Source organism: Notolepis coatsorum (assembly GCF_963971535.1).
Source record: "Notolepis coatsorum genome assembly, chromosome: 1".
Lineage (NCBI taxonomy): Eukaryota > Metazoa > Chordata > Actinopteri > Aulopiformes > Paralepididae > Notolepis > Notolepis coatsorum.
Window position 1 is genome coordinate 74,623,333 of NC_140165.1, and position 15,608 is coordinate 74,638,940.

The following is a 15,608-nucleotide window of genomic DNA, read 5'->3' on the forward strand; positions in this document are numbered from 1 at the left end:
GCATGTGAATGTCCTAACCCAACCCCCTCCAATGACCTAACGAAAGTATGGTTTCGTCGATATTCCTATGTACAGTTTTGCTTGTACAGTTGTACAGTTTCCCCCACCCGGCGCCTACCCATATAATTTCCTATAATTTCCTTTGTTGTGAGGGACCAGATTGGGAGACAGTAAGATATTGGTGAAAGAAAAATTGCATGTAGATATGTGTTTGAAACAGTGAGGGTGAGAAATGGTCTGATCTGGCTGTAAACAAATAGTTTTTGATTTACCTCCTTGACTAAGCTATTGATGTGATGTTTGTAAGTGAGGCGTGTGTGTCAAGAGTTACTCCAAGGTATTTATTACTAGTGCCTGTTGTCTTTAACTGTAGTGTCTGTCTGCTGTCTTCATAACCACACTGTGTGTCTGTACTTCTTTATTACATTTATTTTTATCTCTCCCGTCCTCCCCAATATTTTTAACTCACAGCCACCACTGACACACACATTGAGGGATGTTTTAAAAATATAATTTAACACATAATATAATAATTTGTGCTTCACCAAAAAATTTGGTCAGCAGCCGCCACTGGTATATAGATAATGTTTTTGCCTCTTTTCAGCAATTATCAGAGAAATATTCAATCCATAGCCTACATTTATTTCGGTATCTACAGATTCGTAGCTGTTTGTAGCATTAACCATATATTTCCCAACTTTCCAGAGGTTACACCTATCAACTCCTTTTTAACCCCGATGTCTTCAACCAAGGGCAGGATATCAACTATGTATCTCATTCTCTCCTTATGTCCCACCCCAATACACAATATTAAAAGTAAATGGGAGGAGGATTTAGAGGAGAAGATCTCAGATGACATTTGGGATAACATTCTGCATCTTGTTCATTCTTCTTTTATTTGCGCAAGACAAGGGCTGATACAATGCAAATTTGTTCATCGAGTACACCTGACGAAAGTCAGATTAGCCAAAATATATGAGGATATCGATCCTATATGTGATAGATGTCACTCGGCTCCAGCCACATATACTCACATGTTTTGGACATGCCCCTCCTTGCACAGGTATTGGACAAATATTTTTGAGACCATCTCGGGAAATATTGAGACAAATCTTGAATGGACAGCGCTTTTTGGATACTCTCCACCTATTTCATCACTTTCAAAGCACAAAGCACACGTTGTGGCATTTACCACTCTACTGGCCAGGCGGCTGATTCTGTTTAAATGGAAGTCCGCTGCTCCCCCCACTCACCGTGCGGCACGGTGGTGTAGTGGTTAACACTGTCGCCTCACAGCAAGAAGGTCCAGGGTTCGATTCCCGCTTGGGGACCAGGTTTCCATGATGCCAGTTACCCAGGTGGGGTATCTCCCAGGCCTTTCTGTGTGGAGTTTGCATGTTCTCCCCGTGCTCGCAAGGGTTTCCCCCCGATAAGATAAACCCAATGGAAAAACATGCACAACAACAGATCGCTAACGCTGTGGCGTCCTTGACGAAGACGGACAGGAGCACTTGGATTGGTCCCCTGGCGCGGCTCACGTTGATGCCTGTCTGCTCCCGGCTGCCCTTGGGGGGGAAGGACGACGGGATGGGTTAATCGCAGAGACAAATCGCATCGGCGATCCTAAAAAGACAATGCATGCGTGTGTGTTCCGGTGTGTGTGCTAAACTAACCGCTGTGTGTACCACTAAAACATTGAGTGTCGTTGCATGCCGAATAAAGACCTCTGCAACAGGTCCTGCATTATTTATTATCACCTTCACTGGATTATAGACATACTATACTTGATCAAACTAGAAAAGATAAGATGTACTCTGAGTCTCTGAGAGGTTATTCATCCATGTTCAAAAAAACGTGGGGTTCATTCCTTGTGCTTGTGGATGATGTACAGTTCCATACTATTCCAGAATAGCAATTCTCATGCTGTTTGCTTGCATTCATCTGTGTGAACAATAATACAGTGTCGTGTATTTTATATATATATACATTGGAGAAGCGTGTTTGGGTACTTGAACATGTGTTATATATATGATATACTATTTGTATATATCTGTATGTATATATATATGTATATATAATTATATATATACTTTTGAGATAACTGTGTTGTGCGACCAAGTCAGTGTTTGTTTGTCTTCTTGTTTACTTTTTCTTTTTCTCAGTTTAATGTTGTTATCTGTTCTATGTGGACAATGACAATACAATAATGCATATACTTGTATGTCTTGTATATATATACATATACTTGTATGTCCTCAAAAAATTATAATAAACAAAGAAGTGAAAGGAAAAAAAGAAAGAAGAAATGGGATGGCAGCCACTGTGGACCACCCTTCCAGAAGCATCACAGAGCTTGTGGTTGCAAGAAACACGCTGCAAGTGCAAAAAGGCTGCATACCGTTTAACATGCTTATTGTTGAAAGTCCTTTTTTTTCGTCTTTGTGTTTGTGTGAGGTGTGTTTGTATGACATGAAACCCAATTGCCATATATCCTATACAGCTGATTTAATCTATTAAAGCACTTTTATGATGACCAGTGGGTTCCACAACTCTTCTTTTTGATATAATACCTTTGTGCCTGGAAAAAAGTAAAAAAAAAAAAAAAAAAAAATTGAGAGCCCAAAATGTGTACAGCCTCTGACAAGTTCCAGAGGTCAATTCAGAAGTGTTTCCACGTCTGAAAACAAACTTCATTGTATATAGAAACAGAAAGTTTCATGCTTCTTTCATAAAATGCACAATACCTTCCTTCCATAGGAGGCTTATCTGCCCCACTATATCTCTGCACTGCTGCTACACTGGTCAATGGAACTCACTCACAGTAGACTGAGTCAGTGTGTCCACATTAAGATATGCTTCGAAGAAAAATTCAAAGAACAAAGCCTTATATATAGCAGCTTTAAAGTTATACTTTACTGTGGTACCTACCATGTCACCTTTTAAATAGCATACCGTATGCTCTGTTCTGGCTCAGATAAAAACTCTGAACACTCATTTTCATATAAAGCTCTTGTTTTGTACATTGTAATATGAATACTTAACAGTCTGTCAGATTATTAAATTATACCTGATTTACTGTCTCCTGAAGGTCAAAACAACAATACTTTTTAGGCAGTTCAAACATTTGATCATGAAACTCCCCATCCCTGTATGCTGTTTTTTTTTAATCCCATTTTTCTTTTTGAATTTTTTGTGTGTTTTGATTCACTCGCTTTATTTTTTAGTTTTTAACTGTATTTTTGGCCGTATTGTAAATGAGGGCCTGCCCCTCAGGGATTTTGAATGAATTAATGAATGAATGCATTAACTATACTTATTTTCAATGCACTCCATGTCTTCTAATACTGTACATTGTCAATGTGTCCTGGGTGCATTTACACATGGATTTTCTATGTGGTCCAGTGTTATCCGGTTGCAATCTGATCACCCAAGATTGAGTATTTCCAATTCTTCCCTCCCCTGTCTTGAACGTTGCTAGACTATGCCTCCCACTGGTCGGCTGTAGTGAGGATAGAAGCCTTGCATCACCTGTCCCTTCCGGTACACGAGGAGGCAGCCTGTCGCATCTTTTCACTGCAGCAGCTCGAACTCTCAGTGGCGAGGAGTAACGCGTGGGAGGCTCACGCTGCCCCCGATACTTCCTGTTTCCGCCGCACCGGCGTCACCCAACCGACCTGTAGGAGTCGCTGTCCACAACGTCCAATCCCCACCCACCGGCTTTCCCACCCTCTAACACTGCCAATTGTGTTAGTATGACGGCCGGCCAAGCCAGTAGCAACGCAGAGAGCTGGGCTCGATACCAGCATCTCCTGCGTTATTTGCGACCGCCTTGCCCACTGCGCCACTCAGCCGCCATAGATTGAGTGCATGTTAATAGCAGATGTACTGTAAAGGGGAGTCATCGTGTCAATAAGAGATGTAGTCGAATACCCATTTCTTCCATGTTGGAGGAGACAATTGTTGCTATGTGTTGATATATGAAAAATATATAGACAAAAACTTAATATATTGGCGTTCTATTACTGGATCTTGTAAATAAATCCCAGTGGAACAGTAAAGCCATGCTTCTCTGGTGTTTTACCTACTCTACCACTGCACAGATGACAGTATTTTCTTTCAAAAGTGGTTACCAATGGTTACAGGAAGCTGTGTTGGAAGAAACATAATGTATATTCCGTTTTATGTTAATATTGTGAACATAAAATGCTTATTAGTTTAGTTTATTTGCACTTACAAATGAAGCAATACAATACATTAATAGTGTTTTAAATGAATAATGATGTGCAGGAGAGGTCAACCGCCCCCCCACCCCCCAAAAAACACAGTAGCTTAATACTATATCATACGTAGGCAAAAGAAAACATACTGATACATACATCTGTAAACATATCAACTCACATAGACACATGTATATAGACATGCAGACATATAACACAAACAGACAAATAGGACATAATAAAAAACAGTAACAGTGATAGTGATATGATAACAGCACCATTGGCTGGAGCAATATATTTTTATAAATAGGGCTTAACCTTTTTTATGATGCCCAGGTCGATTCTGTAATGCTGTCAAATAGTGACCTGTAGGAAAATGAGCCAGCTTAGTATTTTAGTTTTGGTCTGGTGTGTAGGTTGGAGTTTAGTAACTTATTATAGTGTGAATTCCTCCAGACGTCTCTTAGCAGAGCCTAATGTGTGGCCAGCACTAGCAACCCCTCCCCCCTATCCTCACTCAACTCCTAAACAAAAAAGGTAAACAAACTGTAATACCAGGGCTCTTTTGTTTAGAGGTCGCTGTTTGACAGCATTACAGAGTCTACCTTTAGGACCAGTAAGAGCGTCAATGGTATAGACACAGTTGTCTTGTATGTATGTCTTTCATGATTGTGCGCATATGTCTTTAGAATATTTATCTTTATTGTCAAGATCTGGGAAAATCCTCCAGTAATTGGGGACCAACTTGAGTAGCTTGAGGATCTGCTTAGGTTTTGTTGATTTGTTGTTAAATGGGTGGTATCTGTCACCACAGAGTTTAACGACACTTCGCAGATGTTTGTCGGCGTTGATGAATTCGCGGAGGTTTTTCTTTTTCAGCTCTTCGCCGTGTGTGAGGAGGACGATGGTCCTGTCCCTGATTTGCATACCTAAGGCCTCCTCATGACGCACTAACACATCTCGCTCGCTCTCTGTGAAGCGACCAATCTGAAGCACGAGTAGAAACACTAAAGGCTCAATGCCGCAGTACTCTCTGCATTTCCTGATCTGCTCCTCGGGTCTCTCCATACTCTCATCAAAGAAGTCTGGGGTATCGATGACTTTAACCAGCGCTCCAAATAACTGGGACTCAACATCGTGACATTCTTTGGTTACGGGCATAGAGCTTGATCTAGACATGAAAGGCTTTGAGGGTGGATCACCAGCAGACAGGATCGTGTTGCCGGTGGAGCTCTTTCCTGTTCCCGTCTGACCGAGAAGCACAATGTTCAGCTTTGGTCCCATGCTTTGGACTCTATGCTTTTCGGTATCTGTTGAGAATAGAAAAAAATAAAAAAAAATAATATATATATCAATATATTGATGCAGCCTATTGTTACACACTTTTGGGAGTATCAATATTACGCAGTGTACAAATCTATGTTACCATTCCTTGGAGTAAACATGGTCGTTTGTCTGGTACAATGGTGGACATTCACAAAGAATTCAGGTTTCTCGAGTCCTCAATCTGCCCCACAATGTAATCTATCCATCCATCTATGTATCCATCCTTGCATGCATCCTTCCTCCCTTCCTTCCAGAGAAGACTTAAGAGAGATAGGTTTATAATGAAGACGTAAGAGAGATATGTTTGTAATGGCACTTTGTAAAAGGTTACTTACTATCACAATGTGCATATGAACATTCCGTCGGCATCTCGGCTGGTGTTTCGTAGATAACCTGAGTCTGTTTCAGCGTGGCTCCCTGAGCTCGGACAAGACAGTTCTTCTGGCCTGGTTCTGCTGCGTGGGCGCTGGGTTGGTCCAACACTGCTGTTACAGATGTGCTCTGTGGTGCTGCTGCTCCTAAACAAACAAACAAACAAACAAACAAACAAACAAACAAACAAACAAACAAACAAAATCATTAAAGGCTAAATGAATGCGAAGAAAACTGTGCCCAATGATAACAGCAAATATTAGAAGCAAAAAGGATGGAAGTGTTGAACTGATTATCATCTTAATCTTAATCAGTTCCTGTTGGCTATTTCCTACCAATTTTAAAGGGACCTATGGAGCAGCTTAAGACTACAACTGATTTAGAGTTTTAGCAACTCTGCTTTTTGGGTTGCTTGTGTTTACTAATACTTTTGGATTGTTTTACGTCATAGTAATAACATGTATGATTTCTTAAATTAGGCGTACTTCCCCTTTAAGACTCTTTATGTAGTGGCTCTCAACCTGTTTGATGTCAAGGACCCCCAAATGAATACACATCAGGCCGTGCAGCCCATCTGATAAGACGTTGTCTCAGGGACCCCCATCTGAGAGGATTGAGTTACTCAATAACTGTCTATACTGTAGGTGGACAGGTAACAGTGAAGAGTGAAACCTATGAACAGAATAGTCATGTTTATACATTATTTATTGGACTAACGTCTAAATCAGTGAAATAATAGTGACATTGAACATTCTTTTTACAGGGACCGCCTGGAACCCCCTAAAGGACCCCTGAGTGTCCCAGGACACCATGTTGAGAACCACTGATCTTGTCTATAAATTTTTGCTGTTGGGACATATTGTTTGATTAGTAATGTAAAATGTTGCTGTTAGGAAATATTGTTTGATTAGTAATGTAAAATGTTTCTGTTATTTGTACCTCATTGTCTTTCACTGTACTTAGGTTGTACTTTAGTTTATATATTGTATTGTATATTGTATAGTGTTATTCCTCCTTTTACTTGTTTTACTGTATGTACTGTAGCACATTCGCAGGGGCTCATACAGAACAAAGCATTTCACTGTGAAGTGCATGTACGTTTATGTGTGACAAATAAAAACCAATTGAAACTTGAAACTTGTTAGGACATATTGTTTGATTAGTAATGTACAGTAAAATTTTGCTGTTGGGACATTATTTGATTAGTAATGTAAATGTCAAGTATTTCAGATGCTGTCGTATGCGCAACTTGAGGATAGATTCACTACATTGACATACCATATCTTACTATTGAGACACTGCTATTGGGCGCTGGACCAGGCTGGTTATGGAGCACAGCGGTGCTGTCTTCTCTCGTCATGAAATCTGTCAAAGAGAAAGCTTCAATTAAACAAAAACGATTAATTCCTGTATTCAATACATAAGTCATGAAATAAACTTTATCGTTGAAGATACCGTATCAAAACCCGGCTAAACTATACTGCCCTGTCAAGGCAGACCGCAGTAACTTACAAACAGTGAAACTGAGAAAAATGGCTTTAAAGTGTTTTGACTTGCCATCCAAAATGTGTTATAGGTAGATAGATGATAGTACCCAGATTTAACATGTATTAATGAAGTAATCTTTAGGCATACAAAAAGATGACGTAGTTATTTTAATTAACCCCAAAAAAGCAGATTTCATTAAATAATTATACAGGTAATGTACAGGCAAAGTGCAGTAACTTCAAATACAATGTTGTTTTCCCTCCAGCTTTCATAACTTAACCTAGCCATTTTATTTGGATCATCATCATTCCAATATATTCAGGTATTAAATTTAATTTTCAAAATGGCTAGGTTAAGTTAAGTTAAGTTAAGTATATATATATATATATATCTGAGGGGGTGCATAACTCTACGTATACCTGTACACAACATGGCTTCTGACTGGTCGGGTTCTACAGGGCAAAGAAAACTGTTATCAATCTATTAAAAACTTTATTAACCCTTTCACTGCCGCACTACAAAAAAACGGTTAACCCTTTCACTGGGACAATTCACAGAAGGTTAACCATTTCACTGCCACACAACAGCTGGTTACCGTCGGTTGTGTGATAGTAAAGGGTTAACCTTCTGTTGTATGGCAGTGAAAGGGTTAAAGGGGAGGTTAAAGGTCAAATCTATAATGTAGTCAAACAGCAACCACTAGGTAAAAGAAGGTTGCTGGGCATCACACTGTTTATATTTTTTGTTTTGGTCTGATGTGTGGGTGGGAGTTGAGTGGGGGAGGGGTTGCTATTGCTGGCCACAACCCAGGCTCTGCCAAGACAGGGCTGATGAAATCCACACTATAATAAGTTACCAAACTCCAACCCACACTATCAGACCAAAAAATAACAATTTACACAAAGCACAATACCAAGCAGGGCTCTTCTCAAAATCCTGATATACGAGACCAGTGTTTTGGTTTCTGAGAAATTAGCATCAGCCTGTTAGGATTTGTTAGACATTCTAGTGTCCATTGGGTATATCACCATTGCTCTAAAAATCAAATACAAGTAATTGTAAATAATTGTATTACGTATTAGGACCATACGCCATACCAGTCTAATTTTGGCTTCTCAACATTGTCCCTTGTCAGTTGTGAAAAAATACCATCAATTGTTTTGAGTTTCAAATGTATTTTTATGTGCCTTTTTCACGTTTTGAGAGCGGTCTTAGGATTTCAACTCAAAACAAGCAGACACGGTTTGGAAACAGAAGCACTCAAACACATTCTTCCCACTTGATGATAGTTGATTGAATTGATGAAGTGAAATAATTGGGGAATAATATTCTGCCCTCTGATACATACCTGCACCAGGTCCGGGGACTGGATTCGGAGAGTGATGCCATCTGAACAGTAAAGTTATGTCAGATTAAACATATAGTATTCAGAAACGGGTGAGATAATAAAGACCTTTATTAAAAACTTTGATTAAAGATTCTTACGTCTTCGTTGCCAGGTCTGGGAACGCCAACGCCAGTTTTGTTTTTGTTTTGTACAGTCCCTTGCTCCAAACGAAGGGCTCGCGGTTACACAGTTCTTCACACTCTTTTGCAAGGTCACTGTAGTAAATCTGTCTGTGCATTCCTTTTTTTTCTTCAAAAGACATGCAATCGACATAGTCGATAGTCGGTGACATAAGTAACAAATTTGGCCTTATTTGCCTTCGGATGTCCATCAGCATGTCGGATTGAGTGGAGAGTTTTTCTTTCCTGTAATTCTTTCGGTCGAGTACAAGTATGAACAGTATCTCAGGCTCAACAAGGGTCATACAGTCAATGATTTGTTTATTATTATACTTATTGAACACATCCGGGGTGTTGATGACAACAAATGTTGTGCTTTCCTTGCGCACACAGTTGTTTGAAGCCTCTGGAAAAACATTTGCTCTTCCGATGATGTAGTCTCCTATGGCGCACTTCATACCGTCTTCCTTCCCCAGAAGAACAACGGTGTATTTGTGTCCATTTCCTGATAATAACAATGAAAATACTGTAATTTCTCTTTATTAAAGACCTAATCTGGAATTAAGAAACAGTGCGCCGCACCCTAGGCTCCCCTTGCCAACTTAAGCACCTATAGCCTGGGTGTGGGAGGGGGAGACATTTGTGTGACCGGGTGTCATAGGCCTTCCTGCTAGACCGGGAACTGGCTATAGCACACTATACACTGTGCTAGTAACCTTTGTACTTTGCTTGCAATAGACAATTTGGAGAAAAACTCTGTTCACTAAGTCAGAAAGCAGAGCCAATAGTACCAGTTTTATAAAATAATTTTTTTAATTCAAATGTGGGAAATTAGTCCATAGTAGACACTTGTATATCAGGTTGACTAAATCTGCATGACTATAGAGTTGGGTACCGAACTCTGAGACCAGGTAGATTAAGACCCGCCCAGGTAGAAAATAATACAAATTCCAATGACGCGCAATAAGTTATTCCATAATAGACACAGACCAACACAGACCTTAAATTTGAGAAGCTACATAGCTATTCAGCCCTGCATTCGACATCCCTGTGACAACTCCTCTTGCGAGTCGTGCTGTGTCTGTCTGCAGTGAAAACTCTGCGAGCATAAAAAAAGAATATAATGTATAGAGGGAGGTAGGGAAGGGTTTCAATTTGTGTGGTGTGTTACAAGAATAAATCGCATGTTCTAAATAAATTGAGAAGTTTGGACATAGATTTTTACAACTGAAATAAAATTTTTGTTATTATAGAGGGAGTAAAGTACCAAAAAAAGGTATCAATTCAGTACCCAACCCTAGACTAATGGATCAGGAGATAGTCATATAGTCAGTAGATAATGTCTGCAATCTGTAATCAGTTACTTTTGAAAAACAATTTGATTACATTTTAGATTACCAGCTTGAAAGGGGAACTTCATGGCATTCTAAAGTCCACAAATAAACATTTGAAATGTTTATAATAACGTCATTCAAATTCATATTTGAGTCTGTAAATTGGAATGAATTGTCAGTTTTCTCCTTAAATTTTGTACATTTAAGACGCAAAGTAATCCTCAGTAATAAAATGTAATCAGGTTACATTAGTCCCTTGGAGTAATGTAATTGGTTACATTACTAATTACAATTGTAAGCAGGTAATCTGTAATTCATTACATTTTAAAATGAACCTTCCTAACCCTGATCACAAGTATAGTTGGCTACTGTCAAGTAGAACAAACAAGTTAATAGAGTAGTCAATGCTAAATCAAAGAATACAATGGTAATCAATTAAATAAATACCATTTGGAAAATATAGCTTTAGGCGATTGAATAATAAGTCAAACTTACGTGATGACATTTTCCTGTTGTCCCAAGTTTATCACTGGGGACCAGTCTTAAAAAACTGCTTCTGTTCATCTGACACTGACAAGGAGAGTGAACCACCTTTATAGTAATGGGAGAGGACTGCATATAGTTCCCAGCAGGGGTGGTGCACTAACAGCAAGGAGTGGGAGGAGTGGAATACTTTATAAAACTCAGACTGAGTGTCTCTGTTCAGACTCTGTGTAGCCTATATCCCAACGCCATTGACACAAAGCCGACTAGCTGTAGAGGTCTTTGGTAGATATATACTTTCTACTGAAACACGGACAGCATGGGATTGATTTTGTCCATCCCACGAGGTAAAATAATAACCAGAAATGTATATCAATTACTTTGAGAAGTTATAGTCTATAATATAATCAGATATAATGTATGTTTTATTTATTTTAGTTTGTTGGTTAATATGTTTATTTGTTAAATTGTTATTTTTGTTATTATAATAATAATAATACTTATTATTATCAGTAGTAGTAGTAGTATTATAGCTGTTACAATATTATTATTATTATTATTATTATTATTATTATTATTATTATTATTATTATTATTATTATTATTATTATTGTTGTCGTTGTTGTTACTATTGTTATTGTTGTTGTTATTATTAACAGTCATAGTTATACATATTTGTTATTATTATTAGGAGTAGTAGTAGTAGTGGTAATATTATTATTGTTATTATTTATGTTATTATTATTGTTGTTTTTATTATTATTATTATTATTATTATTATTATTATTATTATTATTATTATTATTATTATTATTATTATTATTATTATTATTATTATTATTATTATTATTATTATTATTATTATTATTATTATTAATATCATTGTTATAGTAAGAAATATTTGCAAATAAGCTAAAGATCTTTGTGAAATTGCTCTATGTTTAGTAGTGGACTAGAATACAAAATATGGACTTATACTATTTTTGCTCATATATTTGCAGGCCCACCGCTGAGAATTGTGCTGATTGGGAAAACTGGGGTGGGGAAGAGCGCAGCAGGAAACACCATTGTTGGCAGGAGAGCATTTGAGTCTGAACCTAACGCACTGTCAGTGACAACCTCGTGCTCCAAGAAAAGAGCCAAATACAAACGACGACTGATAATCGTGACTGATACACCAGGAATCCTTGATACTGAAAAATCTCCAGAGTTCATCAAAGATGAGATAATTAAGTGCATCCAGTTCACATGTCCCGGTCCTCACGTCTTCCTGTTGGTGATTCAGGTCGGCAGATTCACCAAAGAAGAACAGAACGCTGTGGCGGCCCTGGAGGAACTGTTCGGACCAGAGGCCTCTAAGTACATGATTGTCCTGTTCACGCGAGGTGATGACCTACGGGGCCAAACAATATGTGACTACGTTTGTAATGGTAGTCCAAAGCTTCAAGAGGTCATCAGAAGATGTGGCAACAGATTCCACGTTTTCAACAACAAGTCCTGCGGAGTACGAAAAACAGCTCAAGTTGTTGAGCTGATGAAGAAAATTGATGATATGGTCGCTGCAAATGCAGGAGGCTACTTCAGCCAGAAAATGCTCAAGGAAGCTGAGGAAGTGATTAGCAAGCAAACAGTTCCAAGAGATTTAGCTGAGCTCCAAAACTACCCCTTCTCCTTCCTGAAGGATCTCCTTGAACAAGTCATGCGGTTTCAAGACATACTTAAGCATGACCAAGCAGAAACTGAACACTCCAATGAGTGTCAAGTATAAGGTCTGAAGCTGTTGTAACACTCTTGTTATGTGAACTGATATGTAATGATTATCACTCTTGTTATGTGAACTGATAGGTGTGATGTCAACATGTTGGCATAACCAATACCCTTTGGAAAGTCATCTCTTAAAGAAATAAAATAAAAGGGAAATGGAGCCTTTATACTCCAGGCATTGACTACTTCAAAACATGGTCCAGCACATGGACAATCATAAAATCGGTCAAGTGATGTTAAATATCCAAATATCTATATAATGTGTACATTTAGACTTTATGATGAACATAAATTAAAATGTAATTCAATAAATCTGTTGTGATTAACATTTCACTTTTTTTTGTTATTATGTTATATAGATATTTAAGATGAAGAAGGGGTTTGATAACTGGCAGTATGTGTATGTATGTATGTATATATAAATGTATATATGTGCATATGTAGGTATGTTGTATATATGTATAAAAAATGGCTTGAGGACCTTTACAGGGTATGGGTAACATACAGTTTTACATAAGGTATTATTAAAAAAATGTATTGTAAGTTCATTTGAGTTCAAGTCTAGTAATGTATGAATTAGTAAATAAAATATAGTATGTTCCGATGAGTAGATAGGGGTGGGATTAAATAAGTGTATGTTTCTTCCCACTCCTTTTCAAATATGTAAATGTTTTTACCGTTTTCTTGCAGCTTTTTTTCTTACAGTGTAGGAAATAAAATGCTGCAGTCAAAATAAATATATTGTATTTACTATTGCTCTTTAAAGCAAAGGTTATTTATTATCCAATTACACGATTAATCGATGGAATAACAGGTAGAATACTTGTGAGGTTTTGCCCGCTGCTCACCACCTTTTCTCTGTTTCTTTAAAGCCTACTGTTAGAAATTCCCTTCTCACTCACTCTCTCTAGCCCCCACCCTCTCGTTCTTTACTCTCGTTTACTCTCAGTGGCCACACCTGGACTATTATCAATTATCCTCTCGCACCTGTGGTGGCAGGCTAATTAGTTCCCCGGTGGGCTTTAAATACCAGGGCGCTTCCCCTCGTTTCGGCGTGGGGTCGTGTTGTATTCATGCTGAGTCATATTCTCTAACATCTAGACTCTTTCGGGAGATCCTCTGGTCTACCAATGCTGTAAGATGGATCTCTCCAGCCTTGAGATGTTTGCTCCAGCCTTCGTCTGCTGTCGCCGTAGCCTGTGGAGGAGACTGTTCTGCGCTCCCTGTAACTTCCACGGGAGGCACCCCAGCGCTCCACTGCAGACCCCAGCGCAGCTGTTCGTCCTGACGCACATCTAGACCAGACGCGCATCTTCAAGGGCCTTGGCCACCTGTCGCCGTTTGCCTGGAGGGAGACATTGTACTGCGCTCTCTAATTCTCTACGGGAGGTATTCCAGTGTTCCACTCCAGACCAGCGCGCCAGATGCGCTCAAGCCTTCGCCACCTGCCGCCGTTTGCCTGGAGGGAGACACTGTACTGCGCTCTCTAATCCTCTACGGGAGGTATTCCAGTGTTCCACTTCAGACCTTCGAGCTTGGCACGCTCCTCCGTACCAGCGCACAGACGCGCATCTTCCAGACCTTCGAGCTTGGCACGCTCCTCCGTACCAGCGCACAGACGCGCATCTTCCAGACCTTCGAGCTTGGCACGCTCTCCAGACCTCAGCGCGCCGACGCGCATCTTCCAGACCTTCGTGCTTGGCACACTCCTCCTCGCAGACGCACCCCGAGGCATCTCTCTGTTCCGACGCGCATCTTCCAGACCTTCGTGCTTGGCACACTCCTCCTCGCAGACGCACCCCGAGGCGTCTCTCTGTTCCGACGCGCACACCAAGGTGTGGCGCGCACTCTGTTCCTCGGCTCCGACAGCGGCTACCGGTGGACGACATCCGCGCCACCGCCACTGTTCCAGCTCTCTGTTCCGACGCGCACACCAAGGTGTGGCGCGCACTCTGTTCCTCGGCTCCGACAGCGGCTACCCGGTGGACGACATCCTCGCCACCGCCACTGTTCCAGCTCTCTGTTTCCGACGCGCACACCAAGGTGTGGCGCGCACTCTGTTCCTCGACTCCGACAGAGGCTACCCGGTGGACGACGCCCTCGCCACCGCCACTGTTCCGACGCGCACACCAAGGTGTGGCGCGCACTCTGTTCCTCGGCTCCGACAGCGGCTACCCGGTGGACGACACCCTCGTCACCGCCACTGTTCCAGCACTCTGTTCCTCGGCTCCGACAGTCGGCTACCCGGTGGACGACTCCCTCGTCACCGCCACTGTTCCAGCACTCTGTTCCTCGGCTCGGACAGCCAGCCACCCGGTGGCGATGCCCTCGCCCCGCTGCTGTCCCTTATCTTTACGCATACGCCTGGGTGAGTTTTGATTGTGATGTCACTCACTCAGCGTAGTGCCCTTGCCCCCGTTCCCGCTGCTGTCCCTGTACCTTTACGCATACGCCTGGGTGAGTTTTGATTGTGATGTCACTCACTCAGCGTAGTGCCCTTGCCCCCGTTCCCGCTGCTGTCCCTGTTACCTTTACGCATACGCCTGGGTGAGTTTTGATTGTGATGTCACTCACTCAGCGTAGTGCCCTTGCCCCCGTTCCCGCTGCTGTCCCTGTACCTTTACGCATACGCCTGGGTGAGTTTTGATTGTGATGTCACTCACTCAGCGTAATGCCTCTTGCCCCCGTTCCCGCTGCTGTTCCTGTACCATTACGCATACGCCTGGGTGAGTTTTGATTGTGATGTCACTCTCCCAGCGTATTGCCTCCTTTAGTTCTCACTTAGTTATTAGTTTGGACATTTCATCTCCCACTCTGTTTTGTTCTCTCGTGGATATTATTTTGGACATTCCATCTCCCACTGTGTGTTTGTTCACACGAAGATAGTATTTACTTTGTTACTTTGTTATTTGGACTGTTCTGCATCTGCTCTGTTTTTTCCCTTTGAATATTAACCCTCTCCTCTGTTCTGCAGAGCGGCCCAGATGTTTTCCCACCAGTCCCCAGTTCCTCCCTGTCCCCAGCCCGCCTCCGCGGGCCTCTGTTCCCTCTGTCACCAGAACCTGGCCCTCTGTTCCCCAGAACCTGTTCCCTAGTTCTCCTAGTCCCTAGTCCTCTA

The 15,608-nt window shown here is 40.9% G+C and overlaps 1 protein-coding gene across 1 annotated transcript; it reads left to right on the forward strand.

The window, feature by feature from the left end:
- Positions 1–11,045: 11,045 nt before the first annotated feature.
- On the forward strand, positions 11,046–12,494 carry LOC311237843 (GTPase IMAP family member 9-like; the record flags this gene model as incomplete). The annotated part of the gene is made up of 2 exons (XM_084325820.1): positions 11,046–11,073; positions 11,728–12,494. 2 exons carry the CDS (start codon positions 11,046–11,048, stop codon positions 12,492–12,494), a joined length of 795 nt encoding a protein of 264 aa, XP_084181946.1.
- Positions 12,495–15,608: the final 3,114 nt, after the last annotated feature.